General features: G+C 38.5%; 1 protein-coding gene across 8 annotated transcripts in view; it reads right to left on the bottom strand.

Moving 5' to 3' along the window:
- Window positions 1–477: 477 nt before the first annotated feature.
- KLHL13 (kelch like family member 13) overlaps window positions 478–18044 on the bottom strand; it is a 203618-nt gene continuing 186051 nt past the window's right edge. For all 8 annotated transcript variants that reach the window (XM_032391353.1, XM_032391347.1, XM_032391354.1 and 5 more), the window contains 3 exons: window positions 12169–12964; window positions 4597–4710; window positions 478–2105 (listed from right to left, as the gene is read on the bottom strand). In XM_032391353.1, coding sequence (XP_032247244.1) covers window positions 1618–2105; window positions 4597–4710; window positions 12169–12964 — 1398 coding nt within the window. In that variant the 3' untranslated portion in view covers window positions 478–1617. The remainder of the gene's footprint in view (window positions 2106–4596; window positions 4711–12168; window positions 12965–18044) is intronic.

The raw sequence follows: 18044 nt of genomic DNA, 5'->3' as shown, positions 1-18044 counted from the left end.
TCTTTTTTCCAAGTCCTACCTTAGATTCTATTTCTCAGCCTCCTTGAAAGTCGTGTGGGAAGGTGTGTGTACCACACCCAGATCCGGCCCCCAAATCCTCTCACTTGCTCCTTGGTTACTCGCTGCTCCCCTGTTCTTGCCCACTGGGTTGCTGATGATCATGGCTGTTTGGAACTGACCTCAGAAATCTAACTCCTCTTAAGGTTTCCACATGTCTGGCAGTTCTTTTGTGGGGAAGGGTGGGGGGGACCGATTAGCATCTTCGATGAACTAATTCCACAGAGACAACCAGCACTGAGTTTGACCAATGAGGTTAGACCTGGTCAAATTATTTTTTTCCTTGAATAAAAGTCATTAATATTAATTAATCCAAACTGTTCAGTGCTCTCAGTTCCGATCACTTGAATCTTGCCCACCAAAAAAAAAAAAAATTAATGAAAGTCCAACCAGACAATAATGGGATGCCTCAGACCAAAATGACATTAAATGTTTTTTTATTGAACAAAAAGAGATAAAACATGGAAGTTGAAATCACTGAGCAAAAGCAGCTTCCCACGTGAGGCTGCTATACTTTGTGCTAAATAACCTTATGAATTGAGAATATACAGAACACATATAATATGCAAGTTACCTCAACAGCAAAGGAGAAGGTGTAGGTTACAGCTTCGGAAGGAAAAATTTGGTCAAGTGACAAATTTAGTTGCTCAAAATTTCTAGCCCTTATCCACCTAAATTCAGTAGGATTCTCCATGTGTGCATTCAGTATGTGCATACTGAATTCCCATTTTAACGGAAGCTGTTTTTGGTAGAAATTTAAAAAGATCTTTCATGTTTATTTGACGTGCCATTCAATTTTTAAAATTTTCTATTTGCTATATGTATGTGTGTGTGTGTGTGTGTATTTATACACACTTCAGAAACCCCAAACCCTTGTTTCTAAGTAGAGGGGTCATGCTGTTTCTTTTTTTTATTAATATTGATGAGTTTCAGTTATTATTTCTCCTGTGTGTCTAAGAAACTTCATATGTTTTCAATGCACCCACACAGACCGGTGGGTTGACAGATATGTCAAAAATACTTTATGAAAAGAGGGAGGTAGCTCATGCGAGTTGGCAACCTTTTGTCTATTGTGTCCTGTTGGAGCCAGCTGCCTCCCTTTGACATCTCACAGTCAAAGATGAAAGGAAAACTTTTGATTTTGAAGCCTAGTTAGCACAGTTGTACATTTACTATAATCCACCATCAAGTTGGTTTATTGGGCTTTCTAATGTAAGATGACAATACCTTACACCCAATACACAGCATCAAAAAAGTACTGAAGAAACATTTTATAGACAGTATCTTGGGTTTTTTTTGTTTTTTTTTGTTTTTTTTGTTTTTTGTATGTTAAACATCAGCTTCAATGGGATACATTTCCAGAATGGTTTTGTTACCACTTTATAAACACTCTAAGCCAAACAAACAGCACAAATAACATCAATGTTGTCTTTTCCCAGTATCTGTATCAATGACTGGAGGCTAATCCTAACATACGCTACTAAAGGGGGCGCAAAAGAAGAAAATTCTTGACACGTTGCAAAGATAGGACTACAGCATCTTAGTTGTAGGGGGATGATCCTAAGGTGCAGAAAGGGGGGACTCTCTAGAAGGTGATGGTGTGGTTTCTTCGGGCGGGAAAACCGTGAGTGTACAAGCTCGGATGCCACCGAGGGACTCTGGGAGATCAAACACCTTATGCCACTCATCTTTATCGGGGTCATATTTCTGCACTATCTCCACCATACAGCGATTATTCCAGGAATACCCACCGACCACGTAGATCTTATTTTCAAAGACCGCAACCCCAACATCACTCTGCCCCCTTAGCATGGCAGCAATTGGGGTCCACTGGTCAAGGATAGGGGAGTAGTATTCACAGCTTAGGACATCATCATAATCGCTCGTGCCTCGGAAGTGGTTACCACCGATGACATAGAGCCTCTCGCCCACCGTACACATGCAGTGCAGACCTCTGACGGTGGTCATCGGCGCCTTCTGGATCCACTTGTCAGTGTCAGGGTCAAAGCACATGAGCTCCTTTTGGAAAGTGTCATGAGTGATTCCTCCTAAAGCATGAACATAGGCATGACAGTAAACAGATTATTACAAAGATGCAAAAGTAAATAAAAGGCTCGCTGTCCCTAGATCATCAACGTCTAGCCACCTATTATGCCATCTTATGGCTTTATCGCTGGTGTCCTTATAAATGTCTGCCACAATAGTACAAGAAGTACTTGCTCTGGGATTAAAAATCCAGAAAGTAACATTTTCAGCTCTTAGAGAACAAAAAAGTGTAGCTTATGTTATTGCAAGGACTTTCTGAAGCCGAGACCCGTGGAATTTAAGAGGCTTTGCTAAATGAAAATAGATTTGGGCCACTTTTAGAGTTGGGTCTGCTGTCAATCTCGTGTATGAAGCATCATGCACTTCTTTTCCTTTAAAAAAAAAAAAGACATTTATTTATTTATTTATTTATTTATTTATTTATTTATTTATTTGTCAGAGAGAGAGAGAGAGAGAGAGAGAGAGAGAGCACAAGCAGGGGGAGCGGCAGGCAGAGGGAGAGGGAGAAGCAGGCTCCCCATCGAGCAGGGAGCCCGACGTAGGACTCGATCCCAGGACCTTAGGATCATGACGTGAGCCGAAGGCAGATGTTCAACTGACTGAGCCACCCAGGCGCCCCAGCATCACTCACTCCTACTGCTTTGGGGCGAGCACGCCCTGGCAGCTGAGCGCTGGGCTTGGGCATTTTAATTCCAGTTGCCCATTTCTGCACTTAGCACATAAAAATCTCTACTCTCATTATCTCATCAGCATTGGGGCTATGAAGTCAAATCCATCAAAATGCTTTGAAAAGTTGACAGGATTATGCAAATGTCCAAGCCTATAAGACTACTCAACACTGTGTTTTTGTAGAGTTTCTGTTGGGTGGGTGCGGGAAGGTACTGTCTCGTGCTATCGGCACGGACACTTAAAGAAGCCGAATGCTGGGGTGCTTGGGTGGCTCAGTCGTTAGGCGTCTGTCTTTGGCTCAGGTCATGATCCCGGGGTCCTGGGATCGAGCCCCATGTCGGGCTCCCTGCTCGTTGGGAAGCCTGCTTCTCCCTCTCCCACTCCCCCTGCTTGTGTTCCCTCTCTCGCTGTCTCTCTCTGTGTCAAATAAATAAAATCTTAAAAAAAAAAAAAAGCCGAAGGCTGAATACATATGGAACCTTGTATGTGCCTCAGCTGGCTGTTGATCCACTGAGTCTGTATCATCTAGAGTGTATTCTGAGGTCACACAGAAATCAGTCTCTACAAGGAAAGTATCAGACTCTGTTCTGCAGATTAGCAAGAGAACTACACAAATTTTCAGCCGTATCAATCAAAGCGCTCCTATCTGGGGACCAGTTGGCAATCACTGTTTCCTCTCTGCTTTTTAGTTTAGTTTTTTTTTTTTTTTTTTCTGTACTCTACAGAATTCTCAGGAAGCAAAATGGTGTTTTTTTTTGTTTGAGATTCAGCTCTGGTCCTACCCTATTCTTGACCGGTGAGGTCATTTATAAAATACACGTTAGCTATGCCAAAGTGCCACGAGAACAATTTCATGTCATTTTTGTCCCCCCAGAGGATCTGGAGCTCTCATTATAATGGCATAGTATCTACACGCATAAAATAGGTAGAGGGTGTAAATCATTGATTAGTGGAGCATATGATTTCCTGGATGGCTCTTTCAGTATAAGACGTCCTGGAGTTGCTCATAAATTTAACACCCCAAACCTATCAATCACCCACTCCAGGCCTTTCGCTGATCCCTCTTGATTACAGATTTCACAAGGCAGCGGCGTTCAGAGACCCAGACCACCATCACCTTAATGCCTCTGTTCTCTAATAATGTAACTGTGGGCCTGGCACTGGCAGGCTCCCGGGAGGGGGAAGATGTGTCAAGAGAAAAATAACACACGCATGTGGCCAACATATATATAGGTAATCAGCACAGAATTATTCAGGCAAGGACACCACAGTAGATCCCCTGATAATGCTGAGGAAAAAAGGAAACACCTATTATCAGTCGCACTAAATGACAGCGTGAACATTATTATGCATTACGTGTGTATCAGGAGCAAGCTTATGCACGGTAGAGTTTATATATTAAATAATGATAGATTTCCTCATAGAGCTGAGCTAAATGTAAGCTCAAAATGAATTAAGGGTCGCTACCGGGACTATGAATGGGGGTTGTTGGCCTACAGGGTTCATTAGAGTACAGAGTATGGGGACCAAAAGGCAAGCTGGAGAAGCTGAAGGCTTTCCAGTTTCTTCCAAGTTATGTATTCACAGCACGACTGGTTTGCTGCTAGTCTTATGAACTTCTAGAATACCAAAGGCATCTATACGCAAACATGCACGTACAATATATCTTCTAAAATCACCACAAATTATATTTTGATGATCCCTTTTTCTGGATTCTTTTTCTTTTTTCTTTCTGGATTATTTTTCTAATATTGTATGGAAAGATGGTGCCATAGTTAGAAGTGTACGTATTATATTAATTGCATCTGCATTATAATGGTTTACCTGAAATATACATGACTCCTCCATACACAGTCCCGGCATGGCCATAGTGGGGTTCACTCATTTTGGCAACGTAGGTCCACTCATTTGTTCTTGGATTGTAACACTCCACTGTGGCTGTTGTTTGACGAAAAGAAAAAAAAAAAGAACAGAAAAGAAAATAATTTATAATTTCAAATTTAGCAATGAGTTATTTTTCCCTTTAGGTAGAATAGTAATATTTAAACAACGGAACCGTATCTATTACAGATATGAGATACTCTTTGGGGGTCTCTTTTTTTATTTACTGAGATTATACTACTAAGATGAACCATTAATACATTTTACATTAGACTAGAGACTTATGTAATAATCTAACACATTTCTGTCACTGCAGAAATTGCTAGGGTTTCTTTTCTTCTGGTATCTTGTTACATCTTTCTAATTTGACATTTCTCCCAATTCCTTGCTCTAAATATGTGGGAAGATGAGGGAGCCTGGGTGGCTCAGTCGGTTAAGCGTCTGCCTTCGGCTCAGGTCATGATCCCGGGGCCCTGAGATCGAGTCCCGCATCGGGCTCCCTGCTCAGTGGGGAGTCTGCTTCCCCTTCTGCCCTTCCCCCCGGCTCGTGCTCTCTCTCTCTCTCGCAAAAATAAACAAAATCTTTACAAAAGATAAATATGTGGGAAGATGAAAAAATCATAAGGAAGAAGAAAAGTCAGTTCTAGGCCCCCCGTGCTGATCCACCATCTAGGAAACAAAGGTTCATGGACAGGAAGCGAAGTCTGAGGCTGAGAATGAACGTATGTATGTATGCACACCGCCTGCCGTATGTGCTGGCTGCCTCTTGCTTTATTTCACATCCAGACTACACAATAGACATTGGTAATAATTTTTCCACATTTCCACATTAAAGTCAATAGTGTGTACCTATCCAATATCATTGTAGCCAGTCACACTCCTACTAGAAGGCGAGTGGCAGCATGACATGAAGGGAAGATTTTTATTGGGGCCACTTCCTTCCAGTAATAAATTTATCATCTTTAACATAAAGTATTTTGGAGAAGTGACCTCAACCTATTTAAATATCACTCTGTTATAACCTCAAGAATAGAACAATGACAGATAGAAAATGTAATCCCTTTTAAAAGGCAGAAAGAAATAGGGCTGTTCCCAGTAGTCTGGTCAAAAGCACAAAGTCTAAGGGCACCTGGCGGGCTCAGTCAGAAGAGCACGTGAGTCTTGATCTTGGGGTCGTGAGTTCGAGCCCTGTGTGGAGTGTAGAGATTACTTAAATCAATAAAACTTTAAAAAAGAAACAAACAAACAGAAACCCCACACAAAGTCTAGGTAGACTTGAAAAGTTTATACTATTTACCACAGATGCTGTCAGCTGGCAACCCGATTTCTTGTCTCCCCTCACCCTGCTTTTTTCTCAGGAACAGAACCACAGCACTGCACACAGGAGTGCTGTGCTAAACTCAACATTCAAATTAGCGGGTTCCCTTGAACCTGGAATTGACCATATGATTAATTCTAGGCAATGAAACGGAAGCAGAAATCTACTGAGTGGGGCCATTTGATCAAGCCACTGGAATACCTAACTGATAAATCATTCCTTGAACAAGATTTCCTATTTAAAAAAAAATAAATAAATAACGTGAGAACAGGCAAAACCAGAGAGAAAAAATGAGAGATGCACTTTCTACTCTATTCAACAATTCCATTTCTTCATCAAACTGACTACGCGCAGTACTTATTTCTCACCTAACGACTCCTATATTACACCACTTCTCATCTCCCTTTACTGACTGCTTTTTGCACTGGCTTGAGCTTTACATTTTCAGGCTCATCTCAAAGGCTTTTCCTGTTCTCATTTTGATCTACTGTCTTGTTAGTTTTGTTCATTGCTTTAGGCCTGGACCCTCACCAACTCTATTTCTTCTTCTTCTTTTTTTTTCCTCCCAACTCTATTTCTTCTAAATCCTTCCATTAAGTAGCTGGATCCTGCAAAATCTTTCCCCCAAATAAGAAGAGCTATTGCCACAATTCATGACAAGCTAAAACTGATTACTCTGATACTGGTTTTGGCTCTTTGTAGTCACTGGACATCTTCTCCAATGTTTATTTCCATTTGCCTTTAGCATGACTTTGACTTCATTGACAAGCGCAATCCTACTGAACATACATTATTATCTCTCTCTCTCTCTCTCCACTTACAGAGGATCTAGTATATTGATTGGTACTTGGCATCAGCAAAGTAATTAATGGTAGGGTTTTAGCTGATAAAAAAAAAAAGGTAGTCTAATCACACACCCTATCAGTGAAAGGGTTTTAAAAGACTTTCAGAGATCACATTTCTGATGGCAAAGACAGGTTTTACTATAGTTCTATGCTTCCCTTAATGAAAAATTCTGCCTTGAACTTTGAAATTTCTAGAGTGTCACAGTCTGTCCTTATGTCTAATTCAATCTATTTTGATGGAGTTTCCATTAGTTTCCTCCTGTTCTTTTTGGAGTGGAATTAGCGCTTGAACAGCTATTCACTCTTTATGATTATTAAAATTTTCCCATGTAGAAAGATAATGCTGTTCTTCCGTCAGTGAATTAATTGCATTTTTTTCCCTAAGAGGGGTTATAAGAATCCATCTCTATTTTCTCATACAGGAGTAACCTAAGTGTAAGATGGCTATTAACCACCAATAATATAATAACTATGTAATAGTTCATCATCCCTCAACTTTTCTTCTTTGGGCAAAATAATCCATATCCTTTAGTTTTTCCTATCATTTAATATCTACTGTCAACCTCTAGACTGTCTCCATGAAGAATTGTTGTTCTTAGTAAAATCAAGAGTATTTAGTTTTAAAATAGAACACATCCGATTAAAAGTGTATACACACACATGTCCTTATTTTCCATATTCACAAGGCAGTGGGATATAGGCTCGTGCCAACAGCCTTGATAGGGGGAGGGGGCAAGGGATGATGCAAGGGACAAAACAGTGGTTCCATCATAGTCTATGAGAGGTAGGAATGGTAATGAACTAATTAGGAAAGTCTAGAATAGGGTCAGGCAAATTATAGCCTGTCAGCCAAATCCAGCATGCTGCCTGCCTTTTGTATGCCCCACAAGACAAAAATATGAATGGCTTTTACCTTTTTTAAAGAGTTGGGGGGGAAAAAAAATCAAAGGAAAAATGTTTTGTGACATATGAAAATCATATGGAATTCAAATGCTGATGTTCCTATAGAAAGCTTCATTGGAACACAGCCTCACCCGTTCATTTATAAATTGTCTATGCTTGCTTTTGCAATACAACAGCAGAAGTGATAAGCTGTGACAAGATCCTATGGCCTACAAAGCTGAAAATACTGATTTTCTGGCCCTTTACAGAATTTCACTGACCCTTATTCTAGAGAATCATCTTCAGTAACCTGGTTGCCTGCAATTTAAATTAGAGACCCTCTCCAATTTAAGAATTACATGGAGGTTGCTTAGTTCACATAAATCATTAAAGATTACTATTTTCTCAGGTGATTCTACTGGAGCCCGGAATTGGTTCCAAGGGATAATGTGGAACTTGTTCTTTTTGAGAGTAGAAAGGGATGAACCCTGAATCACCACCGGAACAATGATGGTTCCCACAGAGGGGCTGTGATCTCTAGAATCTTAAGAGTGCCCGCTGGCGATGTGTTGCTTAATGAAGAAAACTGCAAATCCATGAAGGGATATGGAGGCATTTGATAAATTTCAGTAATTTTATTGCACATTTATTTGAAAAAAGTCTAACACCTTTTTCTATAAGTTATTTCATTACTTGAAAGCTTGACTTATTAATATTTAACAGAAATGAAATCTATCTGAGCTGTCATATTTCTCTTCAATATAGAAAACCTCAATGGAAGATCGATTTCTTAAATGACATAAGTTTGAAAGATGCCAGGAATAACTGACTTCTCTTTCACTTAAGTGACAGCTACTCTAAGCTTCACGTAGTTTCCAATTGTACCCAGTGTCAAAGGAAAGCAGCATTTCTAAGGAATTATATTTCAGCAATATACCAGGCTCACACACACATTAGTAGTATCTTTTTGATGTACTATGGGCTTAGGTCCATCCATACACACTCCATGAAGGGATTTTAAAAGGCCAAATGCATTAAAATGATCTAAAATGTCTTACAAATGCTGCCACTGTTTTCTTTTCATAATTACATCTAGGAAATGGTCATTGCGTATATGAAGAATAAATAATATACTGGTACTAATGAACCAAACTAAATTTTTTTTTTTAAGAAAAGATTTTACTTTTAAGTGGTCTCTACACCCAACGTGGGGCTCAAACTTATAACCCTGAGATCAAGAGTCACATCCTCCACCGACTGAGCCAGCCAGGGGCCCCAAACCTATTAAATTGTTAAATGACACTCCCATCGATCCCCTTTTGCCTGCCACCCACTGCTACCCCCTTCTCTATTTACACAGGCCTATTAATATGGCAATGTAATCAGTTAAGATGGCACTGTGAAGTTACTATAACAGATGTTCTTGTGTGTGTGTGTAGAGGGCATTCCCAAAAAAAAAAAAAACAGTTTACGGAGCAGGAGAAATGTTAAAAAAAAACCCAGCCTCTGGCTGGAACATTCAGAAATATAAGCAAGGGTCTCTTTAGGACCTAAATCTGCTATTCTGCAAAAACCATGGGTCCAAGAAAACTGGAAAGGGCAAGTGACACATATACAAAGAGAAACATTATTAATAAAGAGAATTCAGAAGAAGTCAACAATACAGAATGTGACACGATTGTTTTAAAACAGTCTATTTCTTGCTCCCAAGTGGGTCTAAAATAGGAAAAACTCAAAGGAGTTGGGGTGGCCTGAAAGTTCTTGTGCAATTAAGATCCAAGATTTCAGTGCACTTAAGCCAATCAACTGATTTTCTAAAAAAAAACTTCCAATATATTTTAACTTAAAATATTTACTACAGCCAGGCTTTGCTGGGTATGCTGATTTTAAGGCAAACAGTCATTTTCTACAAAAGCGTACTTACTTACAGATTACAGGAGGTAATTTCAAAGGGAAAGAAATGTCATTGGCCTTTAAAGTGGAATTAGAGTTGTTTCTTGGTATTGAGGGTCTGTGTCTAAATTACAACCATCTATGTATTTGTGAAACATGCAGTTTACAAATTTAGATAAAAATGGGCCTCTACCATCTAGAGGGGTAATCATTTTTTAGACTATATAAGTCATTATCCTTAGGTTTAAGCTCTGGGAGACTGATTTTAAAACCTAAATATAATCAAATAGTTACTATGAATTAGGAATAGCTCATGAAAAGCACGCTTCTCGTTTCTTTTTACTTTCAAACTGAAACGCAGAAGGGGCGCCTGGGTGGCTCAGTCGTTAAGCGTCTGCCTTCGGCTCAGGTCATGATCCCAGGGTCCTGGGATCGAGCCCCGCATCGGGCACCCTGCTCAGCGGGAAGCCTGCTTCTCCCTCTCCCGCTCCCCCTGCTTGTGTTCCCCTCTCTCGCTGTGTCTCTCTGTCAAATAAATAAATAAAAATCTTTAAAAAAAAAAAACTGAAACTCAGAAGACTATTTTTAATAAGAGATGGAGGGTGTGATTTCTGAAGGTCATGAGCAAGGAAGGCAGCCACTTGCCCAACGGCGTCGTCTACTTCTCGTTCCCAAATGAGTATAACATGGCAAGAGCTCAGCAAAAGAAAGCCTCTAGCTTCTTGGTTTTATGTAATGACTCTCCTTGGCCTGAAGATGATAAATTCTCAGAAGAATAAGGCCTCTAATTAATAGGAGGAATGATATATTGAAGACTGCATATTAACAGGGGTGATAACATCAATAAGCAAGCACTGACTAAGAAATTGGAGCTATTTCCCTTGAGGAAAGAAGGTCTGAAATGACCACACACTGCCAGGACTGATGACCTATAATTTGTAAACTTGGAAAGATTATCTTATACAAGCGGTTTTCCTAAGAAAGTGCCAAATCACTAGTTGCAGCTTCTGAATATTTCCAGACACCCTCCATTTAAAATAGTATCACAACGTGAAAATAACGTGTGTGGGCTGAGTGAGGAGACCTGAAATGACAATTCGACACGACGGGTACTGACCCCTCAAATGCGTTTTAAAGCCTGATTATTAAAATATATTGGGCAATCTGTGTGGTTCATGATAAGGATCCCGAGTCCTGCCTTTTGGAGAGCCCGGTCTTAGAAAAAAATATCACTGCGACAACAAAGGAAAAAAAAACTGTAGGTAGGAAAGAGCAGTAACATTAAGACGTCACTAACGAGAAAGGGCTTGATCAGCTGGAGAGTATAAGAGCTGAGAGCAGTTCTTTTGGCCTCCAATGAATAACTTATTCTTAAATCCATTAAGCTACCAAGAAAAAGATGCTGATAGTCACTCTGAATTGATCCAGAGCCAAGGCCAATATTTTCCACGTTCCCAGCATTACAGAGCCTGGACTACTGGTCAACTACAAGGACTCCGGTCATTGCAGCATAAAAGAGGGGGTGAAAAAAAGAAGCCAAACGATGACGGTAATGACAGATATGGAAGGCATGACAGAAAATGGGGTCTTCCTGACTTCTTTTTGGACAGCTATCTTACTCCAATTTCACCTAAAATAACAAAATTAGTGTTCATTTATGGAGCCAAAGTACTGTTCTACGTTAACTGCACTTGTGACCAATCTTCAATTAGGGAGACAAAAAAAGTGGCCCCATCTAATGAAGCTTACCAGAGCAGTTTACAGTGAAGAAAACTGGTATTTCACTAAGAGAGAATGATTTTTTTTTTTTATGATTTTATTTATTTATTTGAGAGAGAGCAAGAACATGAGTGGGGAGGGGAGGGGGGAAGAACAGAGGGAGAGGGACAAGCAGACTCCCGTGCTGAGCATGGAGCCCGACGCAGGACTCGATCTCATGACCTGAGCTGAAATCAAGAGTCGGACGCTTAACTGACTGAGCCACCTGGGTGCCCCAAGAGAGAATGATTTTTAAAACTGATAGTCACAGATCACATTACTCAGAGTAAATACATTTTGGATAATACTGAACTTTGTACATTTAATTGACAAAGAAAATGATCTTACTATGGTGGTCAAGGGTCTAGGATAGGGTAAAAGATTATGTAAACGAAGAAACGATAACAGTCAGTCCTCTGTAAGGAAGGATTTTAACCTGTACAATAAAGTATTATGTGGGCTTTTAAAAATGGAAAATAAGGAAACATGCCAAACTTCTGTCCGAGATTCTATTAGTATTTAAATTAGCAGAATATACTTTGTAGTTACACTGTCAAGATGAAAACCATATATACTGCCAAATAAAATATTCTGCAACATACTGATATATTCCTAAGATATAATTTGTACCCTGGCCAACAACATAAATCCGGATTAGGCATATAGATTGTCTCAGATATTTCCTGAGCCAAACAGTTTAAATGAAACCCTAGCTACATTTTTCTCTTTAATTTTATAGAACTGCTTATTTTATGATTTAACGAGAATTTGGGGGTAAAGAAATCAGTCTCTATGTTTAACAGAAATGCACACACTTACGCAGTTCACCAGCTGCGTTTCGCCCACCGACAGCATACAGATATCCTTTGAGGGCACTTAGGTGGAAGAAGGTGCGCTTTTCATTTAAAGACGCAACCTGCATCCATTTATTGTAGCGAGGATCAAATCTGAAGACTGTATCGACCGCCGTTTTTCCTTTTGTGTCATAATTACTCTGTCCACCGACGACATAGAGGAAATTTCCAATGACAGCGATGCCATGCTGGTACCTTGGGGCATCCATGGGGGCTAACGATTTCCATTCATGGGCCTTTTCATCATACATGCGCAATTCCTTGCTGACAACCAGCTGCTGCCTCAGCACTCCTCCAAGCGTGACCAAATGAGTGGTGTCAGACCGAATGGCAGTCCTGTCTGACTGCATCACTGGCTGCATGTACGGCATCATTTGGTAATTGCTGGCTTCCAAAAGCAGATTCACACAGGTATTGTCAGTTCTCATGAAATCCACGGTTTGCACATAATTAATGAGCTCCTGCGGTGTCATCAGTGGAAATCGTATGTTCTTCATTAATTTTGCAGCAAAGTCCATCCGAGGCTCTTCTAGGCGTAGCCAGCGACAGGTAGCCTTAAAGAGCTCAAGTTCAGTGCAGTGCTTAAGGCTATTGCTGGAAAGCACAAAGGCGAGACGCTCGAAAGGGAGTTTCAAGAACTCCCCAGTGCTCAGCAATGCAGGAAAATTCTTCAGGACGAAACTGTTGACGTATTTATCCACTTCTGTCAGATTGTAGGTGTTGGCAATCCGACCAACTTCGACACAATTGTCTAAAGTGACCTATTAAACCAGTAAAAAAAAATTAAAATGTTACCAATTTCATGACACTCACATTCTGGATAACAGAAATACCTGTTCTAGAAGAAGAGTCAACTAAGCTTTTTACTGTCCATAGAGATGCAAATAAAAATTCTTACCTAAATACATTAATGATCTAAAGAGAATTCACAAACCACCTTTACCTAATCCGATAGAAAGGTAACTAAAAGAAAATTATCTACATCATATCAACAAGAGAAAGGATAAAAATCCTATGATTATTTCAATAGATGAAGAAAAAAAGCATCTGACAAAGTACAATGTCCATTCATAATAAAAACCCTCAACAAAGTACGTTTAGAGGGAAAATACCTCAAACATAATAAAGGCCATATATGAAAAACCCACAGCTGACATCACACTCAATGGGGAAAAACTGAGAGTTTCTCCCCTGAGATCAAGAACAGGACAAGGATGTCTCCTCTCACCACTTTTATTCAACACAGTACTGGAAGTCCTAGCCACAGCAATCAGACGAGAAAAAGAAATAAAAGGTATCCAAATTGGCAAGGAAGAAGTAAAACTGTCAATATTTGCAGATGACGTGATATTATATATAGAAAACCCTAAAGACTCCACCAAAAAACTACTAGAACTGATAAATGAATTCAGTAAGGTCACAGGATACAAAATCAATATACTGAAACCCACTGTATTTCTATATACTAACAATGAAGTAGCAAAATGAGAAATTAAGAAAACAATCCCATTTACAATTACACCAAAAATAACAAAATACCTAGAAATAAACTTAACTGAGGAGGTAAAAGACCTGTACTCTGAAAACTATAAAACATTCATGACAAAAAATTGAAGATGACACAAATGGAAAGATTATCCATGTTCATGGATTGCAAGAATAAATACTGTTAAAAAGTCCATACCACCCAAAGCACCAAAGCAATCTACACATTTAATGCAATCCCTATCAAAATACCAACAGCATTTTTCACAGAACTAGAAAAAACAATCCTAAAATTTGTATGGAACCAAAAAAGACCCTGAATAGCCAAAGCAATCTTGAAAAAGAAAAACAAGGCTGGAGACATCACAATTCCAGACTTCAAGTTATATTACAAAGCTGTAGTCATCAACACAGTATCGTACTGGCACAAAAACAGACACATAGATCAATGGAACAGAATAGAAAACCCAGAAATAAACTCATGATTATATAGTCTATTAATCTTTGACAAAGGAGCAAGAACATGCAATGGGAAAATGACAGTCTCCTCAACAAATGGTGTTGGGAAAACTGGACAGCTACATGAAAAAGAATGAAACTGGACCACTTTCATACACAAAAGTAAACTCAAAACGGATTAAAGGCCTAAAAGTGAGACCTGAAACCATACAAATCCTAGAAGAGAGCACAGGCAGTAATTTCTTTGACATCAGCTGTAGCAACATTTTTCTAGATATATCTCCTGAGGCAAGGGAAAACACAAGCAAAAATAAACTATTGGGACTATGTCAAAATAAAAACTTCTGTACAGCAAAGGAAATAAATAGTCAACAAAACAAAAAGACAACCTACTGAATGGGAAGAGATATTTGCAAATAACATATCCAAAAAAGGGTTAGTATCCAAAATATATAAAGAATTTATACAACTCACACCAAGAAAACACGAATAGTCTGATTAAAATATGGGCAGAAGACAGGAACAGACATTTCTCCAAATAAGGCATTCAGATGGCCAACAGACACATGAAAAGATGCTCAACATCACTCATCATCAGGGAAATGCAAGTCAAAGCCACAATGAGATATCACCTCACACCTGTCAGAATGGCTAAAATCAAAAGCACAAGAAACAACAAGTGTTGGTGAGGACATGGAGCAAAAGGAACACTCATGCACTGTTGGTGGAAATGCAAACTGGTGCAGCCAATATGGAGAACAGTATGGAGGTTCCTCAGAAAAGTAAAAATAGAACTATCATATGATTCAGTAATTGCACTACTGGGTACTGACCCAAGGAATATGAAAACACTAACTTGAAAGGATATGTGCACCCCTATGATTATTGCAGCATTATTCACAATAGCCAAATTATGGAAGCAGCCCAATGTCCATCCATAGATGAATGGATAAAGAAGATGTGGTGTACACACACACACACACACACACACACACACACACACACACAGGAATATTATTCAGCCATAAAAAAGAATGAAATCTGGCCATTTTGCAACAACATGGATGGATCTAAAGAGTATAATGGTAAGCAAAATAAGTCAGAGAAAGACAAATACCATATGATTTCACTCATATGTGGAATTTAAGAAACAGAACAAATGAATGAAGAAAAAAGAGACAAAACAAAAAACGGATTCTTAACTATACAGAACAAACAGATGGTTACCAGAGGGGAGGTGGTTGGGGGGGGGATGGGTGAAACAGGTGAGGGGGATTAAGAGTATACTTATCTTGATGAGCATTGAGTAATGTACAGAATTGCTGAATCAGTATATTGTACACCTGAAACTTATGTAACACTGTATGTCAACTATATTGGAATTAAAATTAAAAAAAGAAGTGGATAATAAATATTTATTGAATATTGAAAAATTTAAAAAGTATCAAAATCAGTACATTAGAAGTTACCCTAAGAAACAATGTTTTAAGTTGGTTATGGCCAAAATAATTCCTTTTCTCTTCTTGAAAATGTGTGTTCCCTCTCAAAAAAAAATACGAAATGAAATTCCGGCTAGATGGAAATTTTGGAAAAATAGAGGGTTATTCTATTTTGGTTCACCTTAATCCACTTCTTAGTCAGGATTCTTAAAAGTTACATTGCTAGCAGATCCACAAACAGAAAATCTCTAATACAGGATCTCTAGATTTCTCTTTCATGCAAACAGTCACGGTTCATTACTGTAATTCATTTTGATTCCTTCAAAAGTTATTGTTTCTAATGAAGGTAATTTAATAAGGCAATTATTCCTAGGGTGAAGTTATTTTCACATTATTTATGTGGAAATACAAGGAAAGGAATCACTTTGGTGAGGATTGGAACAGGTGTATCTCCATCAAATTTACTCATGACATAGTTAATTTCTGGTGTCTATGATGATGGCTTGCCACAGTTTCCCTTGGCAATTCTCTTACTCCCAGCATAATCTAGCTCTGCCTGGAGTCAAAATGAGCCTAGAAAAGTCTCCCCTGCACAGATGACAATGTAGCAAAAACGGAAAATAGGAAAAGGAGACAAGTGATGGAGAGGCCCATCTTCAGCAAGAGCTCTTTCTGATGCTTTCATAACTGGTCAAAAGTGAAAACAGGAAAATCATATCAGCAAATATTAAGCAAGGAATAAATCACTGAAACAAGCCTACCATACAAATACCTGTGTGTGTATACAAACACACAAGCAGGTCACAGGCAAAGGACTCAGTTTTCTCTTAATTTTCTCAGTGTGTGTATTCACGTATGTCATGTAAACTTCACGAACGAAACTGCATTGTTAACAGATGGGCAGATGATTAAGAGAAAATTGGCTAATCCTTGTATTATCCTTTTATTTAAAAGCTGAAAAGAGACTAAAATAATTACTCCTCTGCATAAAATATCAGCCCAGTTAAGACATATCATCACTGAAAGCTCAAAGGTTAAGACACACACACAAGGCTATTTTCATAGATTGATTACTCAGGAAGAATTTGAACAATTTTAAGCAGCTGGTTTGCTTTATGGGAATCGCCAAAAAATTTTAATTGCTTATTATCCTTAATAGCTATATATTAAAAAATAGTTAAAACACAATTGCAACACAGAAGAAGTAGGAAAAATAAAGTAAGAAATTAGGGGCCTTTTGAAATACACAGTTTCACACCATTCAGTACCTTGGATTTCCAATGTGGTTAATAAAAAGTACATTTCAATCCAATTTTAGGCGTGGCAGGTTGGCGTCTCATAAAAGTTTTCATTGTGTAAATGAAGTTACAGTGAATTCCCAGTTGCCCAAATCACCTCGGGTGGCAGGAATTAGTATCTGGGGTAATGAGTCCACTTTCTGGAGCAGGAAAGAAGTAGCCTTTCCCCAGAGCAAAGGGTAATTTGCACTTTTGAACACATTGACTAGTATGGATAAGCAAAAGTTGATGAGAACACAAAATTAACTATTCCCAAGTTTGCAGATTCTCAGCATTACGGATACAATTACAAATAAAAACGACAAAAAAAATGGGTACTTCAAATAGGCAAAATGATACCATCAGTTGTTGGTCACCAAATATAAGTCTAAATTTATAGCATATAAAACAAACAGAGATAAAAAATTAAAAACCAAACTGTGTAATTTAGAAATGGGATCAAGGTATTTACTTCCTTCCCCTTTTCCCCCTTCAACTTTATCCAGTAGGAAGACAATTACTAAAATAACAGCATAAAAAAAAAACCTACCTTTGATTTAAGGGCATTTGGAAAATATCCTCTATATATCGGTATGCTCAGAGACAGATACACAAAACTGCAAAAGACTGTGACAGACCACCTAGTACATACGGGTAGCTGCCTACTCTTTTCTTAAAAATCACCAGAGAAAGGTATTTCATAACCTCTCAAACTGTCATTTTCTTGATGGAAGGACTAGGATTTTCTATACCCCATGTACTATAGGAATCACACTGTGGGTATATAACAAAGGTTAAACACTAATTATCAGCAATATAAAAATTAAGGATGTGATGATAGATACAACTAAAAATAGAATACATTTTGAATATAAAACATTACCAAACCCTTAATTTTAAAATGAAACTCAGATAAAAACTATGTAATAGAAAATTAGTTGTTTTTGAAGTGCCTGTCATCAAAGCTAAAACAATTAATCATAGATTATAGGGATTATAGAAGCAAAGTCTAGAATAACAGTTAACAATATAAGCAGATCAAAATGATGGAATAATGGTAAACGATTTTGGAAAAATACACGATTATTCAATTATGGCTCATTTTCATCCACCTCTCAGTCATGATTCTTAAAAGTGCTTCAGTTAGCATATATGCAAACATTTAGCCTAGACAGTATTTA

This window comes from Phoca vitulina, unplaced genomic scaffold (genome assembly GCF_004348235.1).
Source record: "Phoca vitulina isolate PV1807 unplaced genomic scaffold, GSC_HSeal_1.0 scaffold62, whole genome shotgun sequence".
Classification (NCBI taxonomy): Eukaryota; Metazoa; Chordata; class Mammalia; order Carnivora; family Phocidae; genus Phoca; species Phoca vitulina.
The sequence above is the reverse complement of the archived record's forward strand: the minus strand, read 5'-3'. Positions and strand labels throughout refer to the sequence as shown.